The 26,827-nt window shown below is 42.9% G+C and overlaps 2 protein-coding genes across 3 annotated transcripts in view; one reads left to right on the top strand and one right to left on the bottom strand.

Annotated features, from left to right (window-relative positions):
• Positions 1 to 22,185, top strand: part of LOC110486120 (parvalbumin-7) — a 38,740-nt gene extending 16,555 nt beyond the window's left edge. The window contains exons 1-5 of one of the 2 annotated variants that reach the window (XM_021557491.2): positions 15,226 to 15,337; positions 19,897 to 19,965; positions 20,896 to 21,028; positions 21,311 to 21,420; positions 21,544 to 22,185. In XM_021557491.2, the coding sequence (XP_021413166.1) occupies positions 19,905 to 19,965; positions 20,896 to 21,028; positions 21,311 to 21,420; positions 21,544 to 21,569 (330 nt within the window). In that variant the 5' untranslated portion in view covers positions 15,226 to 15,337; positions 19,897 to 19,904 and the 3' untranslated portion in view covers positions 21,570 to 22,185. Of the gene's footprint in view, positions 1 to 15,225; positions 15,338 to 19,896; positions 19,966 to 20,895; positions 21,029 to 21,310; positions 21,421 to 21,543 lie in introns of those variants that run through there. The other variant, XM_021557490.2, reaches the window with a different exon arrangement.
• A 1,138-nt stretch (positions 22,186 to 23,323) lies between these two features.
• Positions 23,324 to 26,827, bottom strand: part of LOC110486119 (brain-specific angiogenesis inhibitor 1-associated protein 2-like protein 2) — a 33,013-nt gene continuing 29,509 nt past the window's right edge. Inside the window, exon 14 of the mRNA XM_036939735.1 lies at positions 23,324 to 24,564. The gene's annotated coding sequence lies outside the window, so the exon portion shown is untranslated. The remainder of the gene's footprint in view (positions 24,565 to 26,827) is intronic.

Raw genomic sequence — 26,827 nt, 5'->3', positions numbered from 1 at the left:
TTTTTTAATATCTTAATCTCTGCTGTTTCAAGAGGCTCAAGAGAAACTCCTGAGAAGACATTTGACAATTAGATAAAGAGCAATAAATATACAATGCTAAAGAGAGAGAGGAAATGTGTCACATAAATCAGAGAGAGGGAACCAAGGACAGGAGAGTTGCGTACAACAAACCAATAACTATTTGGAGAAGGAGCAGAGGGGAAAGGAGGTGCCTCCTGTCTGTAATGTATTGTAGAATACTACTCAGCTCCTCAGATTTCCACTCCAGTTGTACAATTGACAGAAATACAGGGGGCAGAGGAGGAGAGGAGAAGAGAGGAAAGAAGAGGAGGTGGCACTCTTGCATTTTATTTGGCTCTGGTTGTATGTGGAGGAGCAGAGCAATGAACTCAGCCGTGCCAGCAGCATGGCACCTCAATCACACTGTATCTATCTCTGCTCAGAGCAGCATTAACTGGGCCGTCCGTTACTGAAGCAGTTTAGCTTATCAGCTCCTCTCCTCCGAGGCCTCCCTCACTTCCATTCCTCCCTCCGGGGCGCTGCCACCTTACAAGCCTCACACGCCTCTCCTAATTATGCCCCCTGTCTGTCTCCAAGCCTCCACCCCCCTTCCTCCCCTCTCTACCCCCTCTCATCTTGTCAAATACAATTTTAGTTCAGGTGGTTTATTGGCAGGGCCACTTCAGGTTCAAAACCAATGCTGGCATTCTGAGCAGATTCCATTATGGTCACAGCAACAGTAAATAGAGGTTGGTAGCAGAATGGTAACAACAGTGGCCAACTTCAAAATATTGTCATTGTTCTGATCCCTGGTCAGTTCCTTGGGATTACCTTGTTTAAGTAGGGGCGTTTCGAAATGCAAATAGCCAAGGTCGTGCACGAGCAATGAGGCTGAGAACAAATGCCATTTTTCAATGCCAGGTGTTCCTTGTCTATGTTCTGTCCACTTACCCACTGCCTATGCTCTATAAGAGGAACGAGACAAAGAGAAAGTACTGGTTAAAAAGTTTAGCTGCATCAAATGTCCTTACAACCCAACACAATTATGCTTATTTTTCCCTCAGTCGGATAGTCTTTATCATGTGTGTCTTTCACTAGTAGAAGAGCTTCTAGCGAAGCCTGGCTACAGATGAACTAGTCCCCTCTTTATGTTCACATTCAAACCCCTCTGCCCATATGTGTGAGACTAAGATATATAGAGAGAAATAGTGGAAGACATGAAAAAAAAGAGAGGGAGAGCGAGCCAGTGGAAGGATATGAGAGAGAGACAGCTCGTGTGAAAGTGTGGGCATCTAAATGCCTCTGGAGAAACAGGCAACATAGTATGTGAGTAACTGAACTGAGCTCTCGTGGCTCTCTGCTCTAGCGTGATGTCTTTAAAAAGTAGGCTCCTTCAAATGCATTGTTGTCGCTCCACTGGCTTGCCTTTTGGCCAGTTAGTATGACCTCCTAGACAACTCTTTTCCTTTCACCAACCTGTAATTGTGTGGAAAGAGTCACGATAGAGTTTACGACTCAGTTATTTATTATGCGTCAATATTAACCAGGGATGGGGTGAATTCCATTTAATTTCCAGTCAATTCAGGAAGTACAATGACATTTAAATTATCTTCAATGCTTTTCAGTTAGGAAACATCTGAATTTGGTTCACTTTTTGGAATTGACTGTAATTGATATGGAATTGACCCCAACCCTGGAATTAACCTCCCGACCCTACACTACACTTTTCCTCTTCTCTCAGCTCCTCTCTTTTCATCCCTAGGCTACGTGGACCCACCCTACATCTTAACACAACAGTGATCCTCATCCTACATCGACTCAGGGACTACTGACGCGAGGGGAACCAACAGGGTCATGAACCCTCCTCATTATACAGGCAGGCCTATAATGTGAACAGAAATGTGTCTTCTCTATGCCTCCATCTCTCTGTGTAGGCAGAGAGATAGCAGAAGAAAACACAATGGACAGGCACAGAGAGAGATATACACGGCAGGCACAATAAATAGCCTACAGTGGCACGATAATCTAAGAGCGAGCACTATCGGGTCCTTACTCGCTAGCTGCTGACAGTATAGGCGTAATATCAAACCCTAGTCCTTCCTCTGACCGTCAGGCTCTGAAAAGCACGAGAGGGTGTGAGTGTGTTTAAAGCTTGATCAATAGCTCGACCTTTGGGTCGATTTGGCTGAATAGTATCTGTTACTCTCCTGGGACAATGTCAATGTTCTCGACTTCCAAAAAGAGAGAGAGAGAGAGTGTGTGTGTGTGTGTGTGTGTGTGTGTGTGTGTGTGTGTGTGTGTGTGTGTGTGTGTGCGCGCGCGCGCACGCACGCGCGTGTGCACGTATGTTGTGCAATGTTTAATCTGTTATTTCCGAGAACAAAGAATGAGTAATAGTACGCATAGTTTAAGAACATAAGAAGATGGCAGAGAGAAAGAACAAAAGAGAGTGAGATGGAGGTTGTGAGAAAGGGAGAGTGTGTGAAAGAGAAAGTTGGAGAGATACCAAATATTTTAACCATATACAGCACGTTTGGGAATTATTCAGACTTTTTCCCCCCAAAATGTACTTCACAGCCTTGTTCTAAAATTGATTAAATAAAAACTGTCCTCATCAATCTATACACAATACCTCATAATGACAAAGTGAAAACAGGTTTTTTGAAATTCTTGCAAATTAATAAAAAATAAACATAACTTAATTACATAAGTATTCAGACCCTATGCTATGAGACTTGACATTGAGCTCAGGTGCATCCTGTTTCCATTGATCATCTTTGAGATGTTTCTACAACTTGATTGGAGTCCACATGTGGTAAATTCAAGTGATTGGACATGATTTGGAAAGGTACACACCTGTCTATTTAAGGTCCAACAGTTGACATTGTATGTCAGAGCAAAAACCAAGCCATGTGGTCGAAGGAATTGTCCGTAGAGCTCCGAGACAGGATTGTGTCAAGGCACAGATCTGGGGAAAGGTACCAAAAAATGTCTTCCGCATTGAAGGTCCCCAAGAACACAGTGGCCTCCATCATTATTAAATGGAAGAAGTTTGGAACCACCAAGACTCTTCCTAGAGTTGACCGCCTGGCCAAACTGAGCAATCGGGGGGAAGGCCTTGGTCAGGGAGGTGACCAAGAACATGATGGTCACTCTGACAGAGCTCCAGAGTTCCTTTATGGAGATGGGAGAAACTTCCAGAAAGACAACCATCTCTGCAGCACTCCACCAATCAGGCCTTTATGGTAGAGTGGCCAGGCGGAAGCCACTCCTCAGTAAAAGGCACATGACAGCCCGCTTGGAGTTTGCCAAAAGGCACCTAAAGACTCTCAGACCATGAGAAACAAGATTATCTGGTCTGATGAAACCAAGATTGAGCTCTTTGGCCTGAATGCCAAGCGTCACGTCTGGAGGTAACCTGGCACCATCCCTACGTTGAAGCATGGTGGTGGCAGCATCATGCTATGGGGATGTTTTTCAGCGGCAGGGACTGGGAGACTAGTCAGGATCGAGGGAAAGATGAACGGAGAAAAGTACAGAGAGATTCTTGATGAAAACCTGCTCCAGAGCACTCAGTTCCCTCAGACTGGGGCGAAGGTTCACCTTCCAACAGGAAGTGACCCTAAGCACACAGCCAAGACAACACAGGAGTGGCTTCGGGGCAAGTCCTTGAATGTCTTTGAGTGGCCCAGCCAGTGCCCGGACTTGAACCCAATCGAACATCTCCGGAGACTTGAAAATAGCTGTGCAGCGCTGATCCCCAACCAGCCTGACAGAGCTTGAGAGGATCTGCAGAGAAGAATGGAAGAAACTCCTCAAATAAAGGTGTGTCAAGCTTGTATCTTCATTCCCACAAATTGCTGCCAAAGTACTGAGTAAAGGGTTCGAATACTTAAGTAAATGTGTAAATTTATACATTTCTAAAATGTTCTAAAAACCATTTTCTTCTCTTTGTCATTTTGGGGTACTGTGTGTAGATTGATGAAGTTAAAAAACAGAACAATTTAATGTGGAAAAAGTTAAAAGTTCAGAATAGTTTCCGAATGCACTGTATATGGTCAAAATCACCCCATTAAAGCCTGCAAGGAATATACAACACCATACCATTAAATTCAATGGCACAACCTAAAAAAGCTATGAAAAACAAACTGAAATATAGGTTGAAGTTGAGTATGACCAAAAGGTTTTATTTGGGTCGCTCAGTTGTGGCTGACCAGTAAAACATTTAAGTTCTAAGAGAAGGACCATTGGGACAATTCAAGTTGCTTTAGCTATGGCAAATACAGTGGGGCAAAAAAGTATTTAGTCAGCCACCAATTGTGCAAGTTCTCCCACTTAAAAAGATGAGAGAGGCCTGTAGTAAATTTCATCATAGGTACACTTCAACTATGACAGACAAAATGAGAAAAAAAAATCCAGAAAATCACATTGTAGGATTTTTAATTAATTTATTTTCAAATGATGGTGAAAAATAAGTATTTGGTCACCTACAAACAAGCAAGATTTCTGGTCTGGTTGACATTATACTGTATACTGAATTCTATCAGACCAAAGATGTTAAAATGGGGGGAAGGAATGGTTCACTCATCTTTCGCATAAACTTCCGCATAAACTTCCGGAAGTGAATGAAGGGAAGTGAATGATCGTAGACGACACACACCCTTCAACATGCATACTGCAAACAGATCAAACTCATCTTCTCTTATTATCTTTGGTTGACGTGAAAAAACAAACATGGCGGAGCGCACAAACTACCCATCGTCGGCATACTTTTGATTTCTAGAAAGTGTTTTACTTAGTCATTACGATCAATGTTGAGCACACCTGTGATGTGATTAATTATAAGTAGTAATTGCTATTAGCTAATTCATGTTGTGGTTTCTGTCAGCCCAGAATTCTCTAAATATAACCGCTTGAATTCTTAAATATGACAGCTTGTGTTACTTTAATCTTCCCTCAGTTAGCGCTAGAACTAATGTAGTCTACATTTTCCGGTTTGGGTGATTGTGTGTGGTAGCTACTTCTGTGAATGTCTGAACATTGCATCCAAAAATAAACTGGACTCATAACTTTGTAAGAACTGTGATTTTGAAAAATGTTTATTTGAAAAACCAATGTGGCTAGCTCAAATGCTGACTTGCGTCAATCGACACTGGACGTTCTAAATAAGCGTTCTAATCACACAGGTTTGAGCGTATGCTGCAGGGACCACTGTAGAATGATCACACTTATTTTTTTTGTAATTTTTTATTTAATACAATTTTTTTATGTTTTTTGGTACGTGTGAAAATGTCAAGGGGGAGGGGGTAGCCCAAACGTTTCGGACGATACAGACAGAAGCTGACAGATACCGCTGAACCGACTTCAGTCTCCTGACACTTGTGACAGTCATAGAGGAATAGCGGAGAACATCATCGTGCTCGTAAGAGTGTCATCTTTCCACGTAGGCCAAACCGTTCGGAAGCCACAGAGGCTTTTGTTCGAATAACGGTTTCCGGGATGTTTGATGGTCTGACAAACAGCTCTAGTTCTGTCACCTTTCACTTCGGATGCGGAAGTGCGGTACAGATCTTTAGGGGAATTTTTTATTCTGCTAATTCGTTTCCTCGGGGGCGCGGAATGTCAATTTACGCACACTCTCAAGTAAACGTTTATATTGATACATCTCACACTTTGCGTGGAAATTATCTCACGCCTGTTTTACGCACAGATTTGTGCCTATGCATGACTGATACATTAGGTCACTGGAGCGATGTCAGCTACTTTTCTATTTTTTTTTAAATTAAATTGAAACTGGGAGTATTAACTTTTATGTGAGTTTCAAAATGATTTTATCTTTTTTAACCAGCGATCCCTCTATATGGCTTTTCTTAGTTGTAACATCAAGGGTTGGTTATTCTATCTTTTTGGTAAAAGATTCATTGTTTCTGTTTGTTCACACAAATCATGAATGATTCTGAAGAGAGTTGTTCAAAGACTATGAGACAAATCCCCTGACACCCCAATTAGAAGACAATGGCTTGTGTGTGTGTGTGTGTGTGTGTGTGTGTGTGTGTGTGTGTGTGTGTCGCCTATTAAGTTGGAATTGTGTCGACTGGAATCCCCCAAATAAGTCTGAATAAAATGAACCATCATTTTAGTTAGTTTAAAATGTTGATATTTGATATTTTGTGAATGTTGCTATCTCTTCTGAGAGAGATGGCAACAATTACTGTCATTAAGCTCATTCTCTATATTGAGCGCATCTGAATAAGACCCCCCCCCCCCCCCCCCCACTTAAAAATCTGCTACACACTTTTAAACCTAACACCACCTATACACTACTAAATAAATATCCATAAACGATTGATGCTTCTTTAGGTAATTACACTATGGTGCGGTTGGCTATTGGATCACCTTTAATAAATCTAATGGGTACACCCTATATAGTGCCATTTTGGACACATTCTAATGACTGGGACTGCTGAGGGATATTAGAGTATAGTGGATCGATGTGCACGGGCGACGGTGCATTAGCTTGTCTTAATTGCTCTATGGTGGCCACCCCCTGACTCCCACACGCTGCCTACACACACACACACACACACACACACACACACACACAGAGAGAGAGAGAGAGAGACACGCACACACAAAGACACACAAAGACACACACACAGAGAGAGAGACGCGCGCACACAAAGACACACACACCACCCTCGCAGCCCATGTAACAGCTAATTGATTGTGTGATGTAATAATACAGGCCTTTCCAACCAAGCAACTTAAGGCATCCTTCACCTGTGAACAGACTTCCATTTTAACTGCAATGCGGCTGGGTCTCGGAGCAGAACAGGGAGCGTAGAGTTAATGGCAGTGGTTTGTTAATGGGCCCTTCAAGAACCTATTGTATTTGTTAATATGTGAATACACTCCACTCCCTCCTAAATGGATGCACCCCTGACTGAATGGATGTCCAGGCCAGCCGGTCGGTGTTGATGTTTTAATTTCAGGGGTGTGTGTTCCGTCTTTGTAAGCACTGCTGTCTCTTGAATGTTTTTATAATGTAGTACATTTGGCAACACAGACAGAGATAGCATATCCCCCTAAATCAGGGGTGTGCAATTACAGTCCTTGGGGGCCTGATTGTTGTCACAGTTTTGCCCCTGCCCCAGCTAACACACTTGACTCCAATAATCACCTAATCATGATCTTCAGTTTAGAATGCAAATTTGATTAATCAGCTGTGTTTGCTAGGGATGGAGAAAGAGTGTGACACCAATCAGGCCCCCGAGGACTGGAATTGCCCACCCCTGCTCTAAATGGACACGAGCCATAAACCAGCGGCCGTCTTTTAAATCTGTTCAACAGTAACTAGTACTGAACAGAAATATAAACACAACATGTAAAGACATTTCCGTATGCACATAAAACATATTTCTCACAAATATTGTGCACAAATTTGTTTACATCCCTGTTAGTGAGCATTTCTCCTTTGCCAAGATAATCCATCCACCTGACAGGTGTGGCATATCAAGAAGCTGATTAAACAGCATGATCATTACACAGCTGCACCTTGTGCTGGGAACAATAAAAGTCCATTCTAAAATGTGCAGTTTTGTCACACCACACAATAACACAGATGTCTCAAGTTTTGAAATAGCGTGGAATTGGCATGCAGACTGCAGGAATGTCCACCAGAGCTGTTGCCAGAGAATTGAATGTTAATTTCTCTACCATAAGCCACCTTCAACATCATTTTAGAGATTTTGGCAGTACATCCAACTGGCCTCACAAGCGCATACCCCGTGTAACCACGCCAGAACTACACATCCGGCTTCTTCACCTGCGGGTTTGTCTGAGACCAGCCACCCGGACAGCTGATGAAACTGAGGAGTATTTCCGCCTGTAATAAAGCCCTTTTGTGAGGAAGAACTTATTCTGATTGAAGCCTGGCTCCCAAGAGGGTGGGGCTATGCCCTCCCATGCCCACCAATGGCTGCGCCCCTGGCCAGTCAAGTGAAATCCATAGATTAGGGCCTAATAAACTGATTTCCTTATATGAACATCAACAGTAAATTAGTTTAAATTGTTGCATGTTGCGTTTATATTTTTGTTCAGTATACATTTAGGGGAATAATGATCATTGTAGTAGTTATTTTAATGCTGTGATGCGGCCATTTGGAGCTGCAGTTTAAGCCTGACTGCTTCTTTAGTCGAATGAACATTAGTGCTCTCTCTGCTTCAGGCCTTGATCTGGTGTAGTGCTCGCTATATATATAAGAGCTACTATTTAGAATCTTATCACAGTTCATTCACACTACACACATCTGACACATGTAGCCTACAACGTCAAGGTCAAACCGATCTTGGTGTGTGTGTGTGTGTGTGTCTGTGCCTGTGTGTGTGTCTGTGCGTGTGTGTTGACATGCATGCTTGCATTTTTGCGCTTGCTTGGTGGTGTGATTCTCAAGTGACACAGTTCTAAATGTCATTTTGTTGGTTAGCCTACAGAGGAAGAGATGGTATCACTGACCCGCTGACATGCTTCCTAAAACAAACAGGAACACACTGACATCAGAACCCAAGGAGAGCTAGAAAATGTATGACAAAAAAACGGTCAACACACTAATAATAACTCAAAAAGAGAAAGGATGAATCTTTTAGAAAAATTGTTTTGTTTCCATCCATTACCCATACTGTGATGACATATTCACACACATCGTTCCGCAAATGCAAACTTGCCAGCTTCCAACATTAGTTATGATGACATTGCCAGGGATACAGCGTCTCCCCATATTACATTTGTAGCATCGCCGGGTGCAACTCAAAACCTATCTCTTGAGTTGTAAGCCGACAGACGCTCCTGAGGAGTCTCCTCACCCCTTTACTCCCTCTCCCCCCCGCTCTCCTTCCTCAAACTCATGTTTCTTTACCTTCCTTTCGCTTAGACCTCCCTCCTCAAATCCCCACACCTTTCTACTCTCCCTCTCTTCCCTCTCCTCGTATCGCTTTCCCCGTGTTCTCCTTCTTTCCTCATATCTCCCCTTCACAACCTCCTATTCTCCCAAAGCCTGTCTCCCTGGTCCCAAGGCACCTGTTGAAGGGATTACACACCTTCCTGTGCCAAGTCCAGTACAGACCAGCTCGGATACTCTGCCTGCGTCCCAAGTGGCACCTTATTCCCTCTATGGTTCACTACTTTTGACCAGAGCCCATAGGAACCTGGTCAAAAGGAGTACATTGCATATAGGACTAGGGTACACGGTGTGAATAACCCACCCCATCGTCTCTGTTTAGGTTCAGCTTTTCTATTGCGGCCACCGTCATCACAAGGGGCTTTCAAGATTTATTGAAATGATTTAGTTCAGATTTGTTGGCAAAATTCACATTGGTTGTCTATACTGGTGTGACCAACTGGGTCTGTTAGCATGCTAAGCTAAAGCCTAGGCATTAACTTGAGGAGCTAACACAAGTCTTCAGGTCTAAGAAAAGGTTAGGCTACTAATCATGCGAGCACAGTTCACCAAATCACCTCCATTACACTGTCCATCGTTGATGATTGGGATAGTTAACTTTCAGCCTGACTGTATGGTTGTCCTTTGATGTTGACGACAAGACACTGTCGTCCATCTTATGTTTTTCCCTATAGATTGAGCAACCTTCCTTCACCACATCTGACCAAAACTCTATTTGACCTCTTTCTCTCCCTGCCTCTCCTTTCTCTTTCTTACTGTCTCTTTCCTCTATATCTTCTGCACACTATTTCTCTCCTAGCCTCCTGACTGGCCCATCATTCTTACTATATCTGTGCATCTCTTAGTATTCTCTTTTGGGTGTGTCTTCCTCAGCCCTGTCTTTTCTTGCATCAGAAGATGCTCGCGGCACGAAAAATCGTTACGTCATTGCAACGGAATGGCTGATCACACGGCGAGAGAGAAGAGGCCCATCCGTCTTAATGTTTCAAATGCAGACTCCCATTTGTTAAGGCTAAGGGAGGATCCCTGCAGATGGACGACCCAGTAGCTCCTTTATTAAACAACTCATTCATTTCTGTCCCATGGCCGTCCAGCTCTCATTCTCCTATCATTCCCTCTGTCAGGACCCATGGATGTCCTTGTCCATCTTGTCCTTTCTCTCTCTCTCTATCTCTCGTTGTCTCTCTCTTTCTGCCTCTCTCCCTCTCTCTGTCTCTCTCTACCTCCCCTTGGACAGTATCTCAATCTATTGCCTCTCCATTTCCTACCCTTGGTCTTTCTCTCTTTCTTTACAGCTTTCATGTTCCCTTCATCCCTTGTTCCCTTCATCACTCTAAGTGTCATTTTTCGCTCTGTGTCTCCTTTGGAGAAAATGCTGAAACAGAGTAATGTAATAGTTGAAGGGAGGACGATGATTCTCAGTAATGGGTCTATCATGTGATGTCCCACAGCAGGCCAGACAGACGGCAACAGTAATGCCCCTACATACCCACACCTACTGCCAGGTGGCAAGGGGAGGCGCAGCACAGCTAAACAAGTAAACAATGCATTGCTTTCAGTGGTTTGCTGAAACAGACTTCCCCACTGTTTCACTGGACACTGATGATGCAGTAAATAAACCAGGCGACAAAATGTACATAAAAGAAGAAGAAAAAAATATAGTTTTTTTTTCAAAGCTCGTTTGAAAGTAAAATGCTGACGCATTTATGTAAACCGCGGTTGTTTCAAGCCTTCATATCGTCCAACTTTTCATCCAGACCCACACTGTTCTGCAAAGATGACATTTGGAGATCACACTACCTCTCATCTCACCCTGGACCAGCCGCACAGCCCCGACTTCTGCCTCTTCAAAAGCTGTCAGTTTCAAAGGGACTGAGATTTTGTCTGTTTTAGCTGAGCTTTTTTAGGACTTTTTCAAAGCTTCCCTCCATCCCCCACCCCCTGTTCCCCCCTTCCCCCCCGCTCTCTTTCTCTCCCTGGAATTCGGCTTCCTCTAAAACGTATTCAGTTTTATCCTCTCACTTTGTCTTCCTTAGAATAACTCTGTCTTTGTTATTCCAGGCAGGGAAACATGGAAATATGTAAACATATTTGTGCTTTCTTCAGCCACAGGAATTGGATCTCGCTAGGAAGTATGTTATAAAGAGGAGGCCTTCGAACGACAGTCGCCCACCAGAAACGTACAAATTAAATATGTGGTTTGGAAAGTTTTATTGCCATATTTGACATTTTGTTTCATATTATAACTTTGTTTCAGAGTAGGCCTAGTGTGAAAATGTCAGTGTGTTCAACAAACAGACCGAAACGAACTGAAATCAAACACTCAAAGACCTTTACTGGAAATGACTTACAACTGAACTCATTACAGTTTCAAATCAAATCAAATGTTATTTGTCACATGCTTCGTAAACAACAGGTGTAGACTAACAGTGAAATGCTTCCTTACGGGCCCTGCCCAACAATACAGAGATAAAAAAAAAGAGAAATAGTAGCACATTTCTGAAAAATAACAACACAGGAAATAAATAAATATAAAAAATAATAACACAAGGAATAAGTACACAATGAGTAACGATAACCTAGCTATATACACAGGGTACCAGTACCGAGTCGATGTGTAGGGGTACGAGGTAATTGAGGTAGATATGTACATATACAGTGCATCTGGCAAGTATTCAGCCCTTTCTCTTTTTCCACTTTTTGTTACGTTAAAGCCTCATTCTAAAATGGATTAAATAAATAAAAATCCTCGTCAATCTACACACAATACTCCATAATGAGAAAGCTAAAAACAGTTTTTTAAAAACATTTTTGGACATTTACTACAAATATAAAACAGAGATACCAGCTCTTGACCTGTTCCACAACAGCCCCGTCGATGTACTTTGTGTGATTTGTTGGGGATAAACAACACAAACACACAACCTGTCAAGAAACCGACAAGGAACTTTTGATTTCCCTATTAACATGCTAATCAGAACACAATTTATTGATGCATCCATGTTCAAATAGTCAACCTCAGCAAAAACCTTTCAAACGAACCAACAGAAATCTAAACAAAAAGCCCTTTTGAATCAAAGGAGCAGAGAATTCCATGAACTTCCATCAATTCCCTTACAAAACTACTCAAAAGATGTTTGATGGAGTCAGGTGCCATGCCTGTTTAATGACAGCTAGGGCATTGGGATGGAGGTTGAGATTTGGAAGAGAACAGATGTCATTTCACCCTCCACCCTCCAGGCCCTTGGGGTGAAAAACCCCCCAGTGACCACAAACCGGCCTGGCATTTCTTTGAGACCCCACACCAGTCCATTTTCTCTTTGCAGACCCTCAATATTAACCCCTAAAAAATGTGTCACCGACTCACTGAGCTAAAGATGGACCAGCCCATCTGGTATTTTCCCGAATTGCCTTGTGGCCAGTCCGTTTCTGCCACCACTCAGGCTCCACCACTGAGCACCACTGTCATCCCTCCTTGGGAGAGCCCCAGACAACAACCAAGCACTCTGTGGGGTTAAGTCAAGCCTCTTGGTGGCTTTTGGTTGCATGGCCCTGAAAGGCAGAGAGAGGAGGATGATACATTTAGTCTAAGGAAGGCTGGAGAACACACAAGTTTAGTGGAAGAAAGAGGCCCCTTAAAAGGAGGGTGCTTCATATACCTCTTCGTGCAGTGAACAGAAGGCAGATGGGATGATATGTTGAAAGGAAAGAGAGGAGAGAAAGAGTTAAAAAGATAAAGTGCTTGAGCGTATTAGAATTGGACAGGGAAATAACATTCCCATGAGTGGTACCAGAGGGAATAAGGGGTAGGAGAAAAAGAGGGATAAATTATAGAGTGGCAAATTGCAGAGATGTACAGATGGGGAGGTGTTCCATATCAAATTCATTGATTGGAAATATGTCACGATGACTCAACGGCGAATCAAACTGCATGATTAACCTAATTTGAGAAATGCATGTCATTCCAGAAACAAAACTTTATCAGGTTTTTAGAAAAGTACCGCATCTGCTCCAGAAAACAGTCCCAATGAGATATGGTAATAAGGTTAAATAGCAGCAGTCACTGAGGTCCCCTACAGAGCAGCAAATCCCTCCTCATCCCTGTACATCCCAGTACATTTATACATGGGAACTCAGTGACCCACACCACCACCACAACCACCACCATTGCCTCCCCATCCTATCCTATAGTAAACCTGTTTATTGCTCTCTTTAAGTACAATACAGTAGCACCACAGCCCACATCGCAGGCCCCATCTCTGCCTTCAAACCCACCTTTACAAAGGTCAACGAGTACACACACGCATGCACACACACACACACACACACACACACACACACACACACACACACACACACACACACACACACACACACACACAGTACAGACACAACAACCCCCAAACACACACACTTCAATAATACCTCAGACATGGAAACAGCTGATGTGTGCAGTCCACTGGTACAGCCATATTCAGTAAGACATCTACATCATACATGACAGGCTTTGGCGATTCCTGGGGGGGTGCTGCCTGCGCCAGAGTGACCTAACCCACCAAGCCTCCATGTTTTATGGTTAATTGATGCCGAGAGCCTGTTTGGATTCTTTCCCCACAAAATAATGTAGCTTGTGTCCCAAATGACACCCTGTCCCCTATACAGTGCACTACTTTTGACCACACTACACTGTACATCTATAGGATCTTAATTTGATCCCCCTTTTGTTGCTGAGAATTCAGATTAAAACACGGTTATATTAACAGTATTGCACTTATAGCCTAATTTTGACCAGCTAATAGCCTAACCGACGATCAAGCAACGTTCAAATCCTGTTGCTGCATAATTATTTTGCTACGACAGCAGTGGTCAAATGAAGATGCTACACCTGCATATAGGAAATAGGGTGTCATTTGGGACAAACTCATATGAACACAGAGCATAAGGCAGCCCACGGATATCAGATGTCACAGTTCTGATCATGGACGTTCAGGATCTACTTTCAGATTTGCTTTGACTTGTGTCTGCTATATATAGATTCATTAGGGTCAGACAAAGAAAGGAATAAGATAATGGATAATGGAGGTGGATATAAAGGGATGGATTAAGGAAATTGGCTGATGGTTTTAATCCCCCATGAGCAGGAAAGGTAAATGAGAGAGACTTTGAGATAGGGATGGGCATAAATAAGAAATTACAATTAGAAAATACAACTTTAAAATACCCTAAAGACCAATGTATCAAAATAAAATATAAGATACTTTTGTAAAGTATTGTAGTTCATTGAAATGTATGTATTTTGTATTATAAAGTATAAAATTACATTGCTACTAAACGGTCGAATAGAAACAACATTCTCAGTAATGGTTACAGAAACATCTTACTTGCTATGACTGTCATATGCTGTTGTTTATCTACCTTAGTTGAATGCATTGACACTCTGGATAAGAGCGTCTGCTAAATGACCAAAATGTACTGTAAATGTATATGTGAAAATGAACAACTGCAAAGCACACTGGGTATTGTCATTGGCCTTGTTTCGGGGCGGCGCTCATTAGAATAATACTCAGCATGTCTTGCAATTGTTCATTTTTACATATACTGTACATTTACAGTATACGTTTATTTAGCAGATAGTCTTATCACACCATAGTGCCATCATACTTTTTAAAAACAATGTAGGGTGCAAGGGGGCCACAAAATGTTTAACTTCTATAAGGAAATGGTAAAGAAAATAATTTTGTATTTTGAAAATTACAGCTTTTGAAAATATCTTGTTACAAAATACATTTGACTGTAGTTCAGACCAGTGTAATACAACATACGAAATACTCAGAAGTAATTCAAATACTGTACGTATTTCAAATACATGTAACAGAACTACTACCCATCTCTGCTTTGAGAATGGTTAAGTGTGAGAGACAGGGGAAATTGGAGTAAAAGGAGAGCTTAGGAGATGAAGAAATTGACAGAGAGGAGGAAAGATATATATATATATATATAAACACAGAAAGAGAGAGTTCGTGAGAAAGATAAATATCAAAAGAGGATCTAAGGACAGAGCCCACTGAGTGGGAGGTGTGAGAAAAAGAGGTAAGAAAACCAGATGCGTGGAGGGAAGGCGAGAAAGAGAGAGAGTAAAGAAAAAGGTGTCAGGTGGAATGGGTGCTGGAGACTGAGCAGGTGATTATTAATAGCAGGGTTTTGATTAGTTAAGTGTGGTTAAGGGAAGCGATAGGGTTTCCATCTTTCCCTCCTAAAATAGGCGGAGGGGAGGGGTATAAAAAAGAAAGGAGTGGACCCTTGTCTCTTTATCAAACCTCCACCCTATCTCTCTGGCCCCTTTCTCCATCTCGTCCATACTACTCCTCACCTTAACTCAGGTAAGGCTGCGTGCTTTGGTCAACAACCAGGATTGGGGTCAATTCCATTTTAATTCAGCCAATTCAGGAAGTGAACATTGGGATTTCAGTTTACTTCCTGAAATGATTGAATTGAAATGGAATTGACCTAGTAATGACATGGAAAAGGCTTCATAAATTGGTCACCACAGTAGAGAATAATTTTGCAGTACACTTACTAACAGCTACTTTGGGGGGAAACAAATACAAAAATGATATGCAAAGTTGTAAGGGTAAGATCTTGTTTAAGTATGTAGGTAGTTACGTGTTGGAAAATAGCATGAGCAGGTGCAATTTGTGGTGTTAGTTAGTTGTGTAATGGGAATGGCTACTGTATAGAGAATATGAACCAAACGACCAAACCTTTCAACAATTATATAGAGGACATTAACTAAGTATGGTGCAAATTGCTGACACTGTGAAATAGTATTTAGTTATTACATTTTTCAGCAAAGATGCCTCTCGGGACCATAACCTTCCCTCATTAACATTCTGTATGTGATTATGTTGAGTATGATTAGTGCATTTGCATGATACTCATGTGCTGATATCTCCATGTTAATGCATATTCATGGAGTCAGTGAACTGTTTTAGTGGCTATAGCCTCTGTTAATTAAACAGAGACAAATAATTGAATGCATCCCAAATGGCACCCTATTCCCTATAGTGCACTACTTTTGGCCTAGGCCCAATAGAGCTCTGGTCAAAAGTAGCGCACTATATAAGGGATAGGGTGCCATTTGCTATGAATACAATGTGTTGTTTGTGTGTCATGATGAAATATGACCTCAAGACTTCAGATGTTGCTTTAAATGCTAACGGATAGCTTAAGCGATTGACACATTTTTATTTATTTAATAATACTATATTACTCTGTTTGTGTTTCATGTAAATGTCTCGTGACGTGGTTTAGTTATTGACATGTTTGGCATTTGCATGTAGATGATTGATTGTCCAATTGTTCCAGATAGATTTACAAGACGATGTGATTCGTTGATTAGATAAGATGTCATTATTATTCTGCGAGTCATAGAGGTACCTTTGTGTGCCATCCAGGAGAGTCCCTACTACTACGCAAGGCCTATTGTTGTGGCTGCTCAATCATTGAATTGGGTAACTTGGTCATTTGGAAGCTAGACCTGGGTTCAGATACTATATTAAATATTTTTTTGCATTACCCTACCTGGATAGCCAGGTGGGCAAGGTTGCACTGGGACCGCTCTATTGGTTCCATTGCTACAGTCAAATTTATCTAGTCAAATTTAGATAAAATAGTTTTGAAAGTATTTGAACCTAGGTCTGATTGTTCAGTTGTACTGTGGCGGTACAGTAGGTAGGCAGCTCAGCAGTTATTTTCCGCACCACGCTGTCAGATAACATAATGGACTTTGGTGTTATGTCCAAAGATAATCCCCCATAATCCATCTGGGTGTTGTTTTTATGGTCGTGCCGCACGGACCACTGCTCTTTGGGTATTGGTATTGTTACCATGACAAGAGAGGCTGACTCCACTTTTTATGATGAAATCAATGACTTGCAGAATCAATACCATTTGTTGTAGCCACCCAGTTGAGCTGTTCTGTACACAATTTCAACTATTCAGTTATAAGTTGGCTATCATTCTGAATCAAAATCCTCCAATGAAATGTTTCTGCTGTACAGAATGCTAAAACAAGCACAGTCCCCAATCTGTTGTGTTTCAATCATTCTGATTCACTTACATAGTGGGTATTTAAATGTAAAATCAATTGTAAGTAAGAGCCCTACAAGGTATATGAATCCAGACACACAAAGTTGCAAAACATTATCTCAACAGCACACAGACGTACAGTACATACATGTATATGCATGTACATAAACACACACACAAACTCATCCCCGCCCCATGAGCGCGAGCACACACACACACACACACACACACACACACACACACACACACACACACACATACACACACACACAAAAACTAAACATGACCACAGATCAAATCTAAGTTCACACATGTCACAGACATATCAGCAAGCCACTCATTCGTACATACAAACACACAACCTCACTCACACACTGACACTACAAAGGACCGCATACGAACATACACATGCTATAGTAAACTGAGATCGAGGGGGCTTAACTTAAGGGGCTCGAGTTTCTTGAGAGCCTAGTACATTCTCCCTTGATACCTCGATCTCCTTACCCACATCCGGCCTGCCCAGACCCAGAACCCCCAGACCCCCTCTTCCAAACACACACGCACACTCACACACACTCACACACACACACACACACACACACACGCACACACAAACATACACACACACCATGCAGCTGTTGTAATGATGGCTAGGAGTCGGTCTCCTGAGGCACGGTTGGGTTTCCCTCACCTCTGGGTGAGAAGAAGGGCACAGCCGGCTCTCGCGCAGGAAAAAAGTATAAAGGTTTCATATTTATACTTTTCATTGGAGCCAAAGGGTAAGTCAAACTTAGGAGTGTTAGAAAAATGGTGGGTGAAAGGAAGTGCTAGATCTCACTAAGATGAGGCTGACTGTTGAGGCATTCGCATAGGACAAACTGTGGAAAGAGGCTAACTACTAAATAGGATCTTGTAGGCTCCTATAGAGAGCAATAGTAATGGCATATTTTTGTAGGCACTAACTAGATGAACCGGAACGACATTTACTTTCACAGGTGGCCAAAAAGAACTGAACGCCACGCCTCCAGTATTCTGATCTGACCTGATGGTTCATAGTTCAATGTCCCTAAGTGACCCAACTGGCTGGGTCAAAAATAACACAACACGTGTCCACTATGGGTTGCTTTTAACCCAGCAGTTTTTTTTTAAGTGCAGTAGTAATTGTACCCAGAAAAAAATGTACGTTATACTAGATTATCTGCACATGTACCCTAAAAGATATTGGCCAGTACCCAGGGCCAGATTAAGAAATCTGTCAAAATGATGCTCTCTGGTGTATTTTGAACATTGAGGACGGGCTCCTGTGGATGGATAAAAAAAGAGCTATAAACAATAATTGTTTTTGCCTCTTGGGTCCGTTATGGGCTTGGGCCATGCCCCTGACTCACACAATTGACCAGTCACATGTATCTCCTCCCCCGATCTAACGATTAGCAGAGTAGCACCAGGCAGCAGCAGGCTATACTCATTGACAGTTGGCTCCTGAATCCTCCTGGGGTTGGTGGTTGCAGAATATTATATATATAATATATACTGTGTATTTTTTGGGTAAGCCCCTGCATTAAGCCGGCCCTGAAAGTACCTTACCTTACACCTTGTATTCTTGCCTAATAATCTGTGGCCACAGATTTGGTTGTGTAGCAGGAAATTCAGATTGCTGGCATCCCCATTATAAGGAAAAAAAACACATGATTTCACGTGAAGTGTTCCAAATGTGAAGTATTCCAAAAACACGTTTTCACATGATTTCTCATGTGAAATGGTGTTTTTCTGTAAGGGAAAGGCTTCATAATTCATAAAGGTCATCTTAACTAGCTGATATTATTTTATAGAACAAAACGTATAAGATCTCCTAAGTCTGTGATAAACTCAGACGTTATTTTAGGCGTTTACCCCAAAACCCCATTCTTTCCCTATTAATTTCCCCCATAGGAACGTCCGAACGAGCCAGAGGCTGTCGAGCTGGGCCTTTTCGCTCACTTATCCCATGAGCCTTTGCTGCAGCGGTGTCTTAGGGAAATATCTTAGAGCACCCTACTTGGCCCTGCGGTCCTGTCGCCCTGGAGCAGGGCCACCCCTCGGGGGCCATTACAGACATAAACTAATCCAAAAATAGACTTAAAAATTGCCCTCGCACGATATCATAGGATGGCCACCACATGGCAACCACACCTCAACCTACTAATCCATTACTCAATAACCCCTTAGTCAACACCACTCACCATAACTCTCCTCCTCCTTTCCTCTCCTCCTCCTCTCCTCTTTTGGGAGACAGATGGGAGCTGGGAGGGGGGGGTGTAAGTGAGAAGCAATTGGCTTCAATGGCACACAGGGTTGGACACACAGGGCCAAGAGGTTTGGACAGCTCGCCTTTCAAAGTGTGAGACATAAGGAGCCCCCTGTCCACACTATTACTCTACACAGCTCTAACTCTGTGGTGTGTCCAATGGCCTCCTAGCTCCACAGCTCTCGTTCTTGTTCTATGGTATGTCAGACACAGCACAAGGCACAGATCCTATGGCGCTAACCCTGCTGAGTAGACGCCTGGAGACCAGCCACGTTTCTCTTATAATACCCCCAACCTCAACCCGCTCCCAAAAAAACACACATAAACTAAATGGAGAACTGAGCACCCCCCACCCCCTCCTCCATTTTCTCCTCCTCCCTCCTCTCCCTCCTTTCTAATTCGTTCTCTCAATATCTCGCTGATTTCTTGCTCCAGTACACAAGTCTCAGCAGTGTAATATGAGAATATCTCTCTCTGTTCCCTTTGCTCTCATGTTTAACTTTGTTCCCCCCTTTTCTTCTCATCCTTCCATTCCCCCCTCCCCCCTCTTTCCTGACATTCCAGCTGCTGAGATGGCGATGAACAGCATTCTCAACGCTGCCGACATCAAGAAAGCCCTAGAGGCATTCGCAGGTGACCAAACACCCTTTACTCCATTTCATTTTCTGACATCACATTTAGGAACAGTTTCCCAGACATCCATTAAACCTAGTCCAGGACTAAGAAGCACTCCCAACAAAGATTCTCCATTGAAAGTTTTCATGTTGTTGTGCAGGACTAGGCTTAATCTGTGTATGGGAAACGGTCCCATAATGTGTAAACAAGAAAACACTGAATAGAGGCCAAATAAATGGCTAATAATACTTAGTAAAGGTATAATTCACTTTTTGTATTGAACGTTAGTGGCGAATATGTGTTCTCTCTACTATTGTGTTAACAGGAGGAGCCCCTTGGTTCCAAAAATACACATCTGATACGTCCCAAAAGGCACCCTCTTCCCTATAGTGCCCTCCTTTTTGACCAGAACCTCATGTGTCCTGGTCAAAAGTAGTACACTATGTAGCAAATAGGTTGCCATTTGGGATCAACACATTTTTACATAATTATGACACTGTAATAGCACATCATATCTGACATAATTCAGAAAGTGTAAGAACTGATATTGTGTAAGATATATGCCAGAGGATGCCAGCTAGTCCTGGGGTTCGCACAGTCCTCTAACCTATAGAATTGATATGTCCACTGGCACAACACATGCTCTGAATCCACACACGCACATACACTCAGACAAACTCTGTATCATAGTGTAAAAATAGTCATTTCTTAATGATTGTTTGGCATTAACGTTTAGCCTCTGGAGTGTTGCATCCAGGCAGTCACCCATGCTGTTTTTTGTCCTTTGTGTGTGAGTGAAAGCATCCGTGCGTGCCTGTCTGTCTGCGTGCATGCGTGCCTGTCTGTGTGTGTTTGTATGTAAGTCTGTGTGTGTGTGTCTGCCTCCATTTGTGTTTGTACTCTGTGTGTGTGTGTTCACTTAAACTGTGTGTGTGTTATGCCATGCAGCGGCTGACTCTTTTGACCATAAGAAATTCTTTGAGATGGTGGGTCTGAAGGCCAAGTCAGCTGAGGATGTGAAGAAAGCCTTCCTGGTGCTGGACGCTGACGCCAGCGGATTCATAGAGGAGGAGGAGCTCAAGTAAGAGACGCACACACACACAGGGAGACACACACAGGGAGACACACACAGAGAAAGACACAGACAGAGAGAGAAACACATCAACACTTTGACTGACTACACACTCCGTGATTTATTAAACAATATACAGTGCATGGTGACCGACCAGTGACCACATGGACATGCATTCCCATCCTATATACACACACAAACACTCATGGTTAACTGTTTAGGCACCAGAGCATTCCTAGTAGTTGTACTGTCTGGTCTCAAGTCTCTCTGCCCTCTCCCTGTTGCCCATAGGTTCGTACTGAAGGGATTTGCCTCAGACGGCAGGGACCTGACCGACAAAGAAACCAAAGCATTCTTAAACGAAGCTGACAAGGATGGAGACGGCATGATCGGCATCGATGGTAAATAAACTATTTCTCTGACCGACGGACACATGTACTCACCTGTATCATCATAGTGTGATCAGATTTTCCACAGAGTCTACAGAGTGCTCTAACCTCTTGTCTCTTCTTGCTCTCTTTCAGAGTTCGTTGCCCTGGTGCACGAGTAATAGACACCTTCCTAAACCGACTAGCGCTCCACCACCCAGCCCCGATACTCCCCCTCTTCCAGTCTGCAGCCGACCCTCACACGTGCCCCTTCCTCCCCCACCTCATCCCTCCACCTGCCCTCACTGACACCCAGCTCTCTCCCACTCAAGCGCACGGCTACTACTGCACTGGAGGAAGGGTGTCGTGGCTTCCGCCCCCACCCCGCTAACTTACCCCTCTCCCCCACTCCCACCCACAACCCCATCCTATTTATTTTTTCCTTTTTATACAAACGTATGTGTTTCTGTTTGTGTATAGTTATCAGACCGCCTGGAAGGCCAATAACCTCAAGTTAAAATAATAATGTAGATATTTCAAAATGAGAGAAAGTCACATCTCCTTTGAGTTGATTTTACTTCATCCCCCTTGTTCTCTCTCCTCCCACTCTTTCTCTTTCTCTGTCCCTTGTTTCTGTCTCTTTCTATCTCTCTTTCAACTTTCTGGCACTGCTCTCCTCCTTTCCTTTCCTCCCCATCCCTCCGTCCCTCTCTCCTTTGGTAATGAGCTGTTGTAAAAACGCACCAAAAGATGAAACTGTGAAAGAACAAAATAAAATAAAATATAAAAATGCCTCAAGAACAACTGACTCACTCCGACGCTTCCTTTAATGTCTCCTCTGTTTGTCTCCTTCTCTTCTCCAATTGGTAGTGCTGAGCGATTAGTGCTTTTTTGAGGTCGGTTCGGTTTCAGTTTGATTACAAAAAAGCAATCACGTTTTTTTCGATTTTGGTTTCGATAATATATTTTGCCTTTTACTGCAGTGGACTAAATCAGAGTCACACAGAGTGTTGGTAGCCTTAAACAAATCTATTTTGAAACAAAAGTATACCTCTCATTCACATGTTTATGAAATGTATTACGTTTTGAGTTTGCATCCCAATATTACATCATAGAAGACGGAAATATATCAAAATAGTTTGATAGATTTCTGGCGGCTTTTTAAAACGTATGTTTATAAATTATGTAAACTATTCATAACATTCCACCAATGAGGCCACTAGAGAGCAATTTGGTCATTTGAATGCAGGAAAGGGGTACACATTACAAAATAAAACCATTTAAATGATTTTAAAACTTTTTAATGGAAATTACAAAACAAAAATAGTGAACATTCAATTGCCAAAACATTACAAATATTACAATGTCTCTGTCAGGTCCACATTGGGTATTACTTTGTTTTATCTGATGACTTTATCATTATTCAGTTCTTAAAGTCATCATCTCATCTCTGCTCAAGTAGTAGCAGCCAGTCAGCCTGACCATCTAACGTTACATTATCTCTGTGCTCCCCATACTGTACTGTCTTTTGTCGTCCTGTTTAGCTAGGCTAGCCTGTGTAATAATGCTGCAGGGCAGTCTGCTGAAATAATTTGACTAGTTCTTCAAAGGAGATAAGGAACACTTTCACGTATTGTCTCTACCTCTCTCGTCGTTGTGTTGTGTACATTCCGCTCATGCGGTCTGTTTGGTTGGGGGTATCTAACAATGTAGTTAATTACCAAATTTCTGTGCTGAATTAGGTTTAATTATTGGCTTAATGCTACAGCCAAGAGTAACCACATAGTTCTTGACTTACTTTCTCTTGTGAATTATTTGATTTCTCTTTACAGAAACGGCACGTTGGGCTCACAAAATAACTATATGGAATTCAGATAAATTAACTAATGTTGGTCAATTGGTTGTTCAATAACCCCCCCCCCCCCCCCCCCCCTGGTTAATCGCTCAGCACTACCGAGTGGCCCTCAATAACTAGAAAATAAATGTGTAAAATATCGCCAGCAACTAAAAAAACGTAAGAATCAGGGGATGTATTTCTGTCTGATTAAAGGAATTTGAAACCATGTGAAAAGCAGCTGCCATTTTTATTCTAGCAGTAAAGTAAAAATAATTTGTTTAGTTACAGCTATAACATTAGCTCAACACTCTCACGTCAGCCATTTACATACTGGGTACACACTAAGGGTAATTTAGGTTAAGTATCCCATTAGTGGATTAGAATTGACAACCCCGGGTTCTTCACTAGAGTAGTAGGCCACCCTACTGCCTGCATGAACAAACAAACACATACAAATCGTATAGTACATTTACTAAAGGCACTGGACAAAATAGCACTGTTAAGTTAGTAGCTCAAACTCACTTGTCATAACAATCTATCTACATGGCATTCCGAAGAGAAAGATTAGCTCACTGTGGTTCACTGTAGTTTAGTATCAAAGTTATGTATTGGTTTAAACTGCCATATTGTTACTGTACAAGCAAAGCTAAATAAAAGAGCTACTTGAAGACAACAATGCAAAAAGCTTTGATAAAAACAACTTCTTCTACCATGATATTTCCTGTACCTGACATGTATATCCCTGATTCTGAAGAAAAGTGCATAAATGAGAGCTCTCAAAGATTTGTCTCACTAATGAAATAAAAATTATTAATGCACCTTTCAGGTCAATCAGTGCACCAAGCATATATTAGGGATTCTGGCATCTTACATTGCCCCCTGAACTTCCTTTATCACTGTAGTCATCCGATAAACTCCATAATATGGATATAAATAACCTACTGTACAAGATTGGTATTAGGGGCTGCTTAGGGAAAATTTGGGGAAGTTTTAAGACAGTTTTCAACCATTTGGGAAGGTTTGGGGCAGTTTTAGGGCATCAATCCTAAAACCCCTGCTGCATGGTAGTGGACGCGTTTCAGGCTGACTACATTTCATACCCGCCTGGATAAATATTTATTTAACAGATCAGTGAATCATATGATATAGCGGTCGGCTGCACAGTCAATAAAGTGGCATGAAACAATTTTTTGATGCAATCCAACGACTGAAATGTAGTCAACCTGGAATGCGCCCAGTACCTCTCCAGGGCGTGGCCTCTTCACCGACGGAGCCGTGGAGCAGATCGGTCATCTGTGGATGTGGGCTTCAGCTTGACAGTGGCGAAAGGGTTAGTGCCCCTATACAATAAAGACAGATTGAGAGATCAGAGATATTTCAGTTCACACATGATATTGTAACAATATTATTTTAAAACATTTATTAAGACCTTTATTTAACTAGGCAAGTCAGTTAAGAAAAAAATTATTATCTACAATGACAGCCTACACCAGCCAAACCCAGACAACGCTGGGCCAATTGAGCGCCGGCCTATGGAACTCCCAATCACAGCCGGTTGTGATGTGACCTGGAATCGAACCAGGGTGTCTGTAGTGACACCTCAAGCACTGAGATGCAGTGCCTTAGACAGCTGCACCACTCAGGAGCCCCTGTCTAATTTCGAAGTCGCTCCAAATACTTTTGACAGCCTGGGTTGACTCCTGCTCCTCTGTATCGTTCCGTTTCTCCAAACATCAAATTTTGAAGTTAAGGGTTAAGTTTAGGCACTCATATCAATAGTTAAGGTAAGGGTTATTGTTTGTGATATGTTTAAAACACGAAGTTCAGGCACTCATTCCAATGGTTAAAGGGGCAATCAATAACTTTTTGGACTTATAAATTCATGATATGTACCCATTGATTCTTGAAGAATATAATTTAGAAATGCCTCATGAGCTTAGTTTAACTGTCGTACCCCAATAGAACTTAAAATGTAAGCTTATTTTGCCTCAACATTTGTAAACAAAGAAAATGTTAACAAATGTTAAAACTATAATTTTGATAGAATGGATGGCCTGTCATGTACTGTCATGTTGTCTTGTCTCTGTCCTTTCCCTTCACCCTGTCTCCCTCTGCTGGTCGTGTTAGGTTACCTTTTCTCCCCCGCTTTCCCCCAGCTGTCCCTTGTCTCCTCTAACTACCCATTCACCCCGTTCCCCACCTGTTCCCTTTTTCCCTCTGATTAGGTCCCTATATCTCTCTCTGTTTCTGCTCCTGTCCTTGTCGGATTCTTGTTTGTTTGTGTCATTCATGCCTGAACCAGACTGCCGTCATGTTTGCTGTAACCTTGTCCTGTCCTGTCGGAATCTGCCGGTCCATCTGAGCCTACCTATGTTTGGTAATTAAAGAAGCTCTGTTTAAGTTGATTCGCTTTTGGGTCCTCATTCACGCACCGTAACAGAAGAATCCGACCAAGAATGGACCCAGCGACTTCGGATCCTCTCCACTCAGCCGTCGAGATCCAGGGAGCGATGCTAGGCAGACACAAGCAGGAATTGTCTGCTGCTCGACATGCCGTTGAGACCCTGGCCACCCAAGTCTCCAACCTCACAGAACAGGTTCACCATCTCCGCCTCGATCCACCGGCCACTTCCAGGGCTTTCGAATCTCCGGAGCCCAGAATCAATAACCCGCCGTGTTACTCTGGGGAGCCCACTGAATGCCGCTCGTTCCTCACCCAGTGTGATATTGTGTTTTCTCTCCAGCCCAACACTTACTCCAGGAGCACTGCTCGTGTCGCCTACGTCATATCTCTCCTTATTGGACGGGCTCGTGAGTGGGGCACGGCAATCTGGGAGGCAAGGGCTGAGTGTACTAACCAGTATCAAGACTTTAAGGAGGAGATGATACGGGTTTTTGATCGATCTGTTTTTGGGGAGGAGGCTTCCAGGGCCCTGTCTTCCCTATGTCAAGGCAATCGATCCATAACAGACTACTCTATTGAGTTTCGCACTCTTGCTGTCTCCAGTGGCTGGAACGAGCCGGCCTTGCTCGCTCGTCTTCTGGAGGGTTTCCGCGCAGAGGTAAAGGATGAGATTCTCTCCCGGGAGGTTCCTTCCAGCGTGGATTCCTTGATTGAACTCGCTATTCGCATTGAGCGACGGGTTGATCTTCGTCACCGAGCTCGTGGAAAGGAGCTCGCGCTCTCCGTCGCCTCCCTCTCCGCATCACTACCATCTTCCTCTGCCGGCTCGGGTGCTGAGCCCATGCAGCTGGGAGGTATCCGCATCTCGACTAAGGAGAGGGAACGGAGAATCACCAACCGCCTCTGTCTCTATTGCGGTTCCGCTGGTCATTTTGTCACTTCATGTCCAGTAAAAGGCCAGAGCTCGTCAGTAAGCGGAGGGCTACTGGTGAGCGCTACTACTCCTGTCTCTCCTTCAAGATCCTGCACTACCTTGTCGGTCCATCTACGCTGGACCGGTTCGTCAGCTTCCTGCAGTGCCTTAATAGACTCTGGGGCGGAGGGCTGTTTTATGGACGAGACCTGGGCTCGGGAACATGACATTCCTCTCAGACAGTTAAAGGAGCCCACGGCCTTGTTCGCCCTGGATGGTAGTCCTC

The sequence above is a fragment of the Oncorhynchus mykiss genome, chromosome 13, assembly GCF_013265735.2.
Source record: "Oncorhynchus mykiss isolate Arlee chromosome 13, USDA_OmykA_1.1, whole genome shotgun sequence".
Lineage (NCBI taxonomy): Eukaryota > Metazoa > Chordata > Actinopteri > Salmoniformes > Salmonidae > Oncorhynchus > Oncorhynchus mykiss.
Note: the sequence above shows the minus strand (reverse complement) of the source record. Positions and strands in the feature narration are given on the sequence as shown.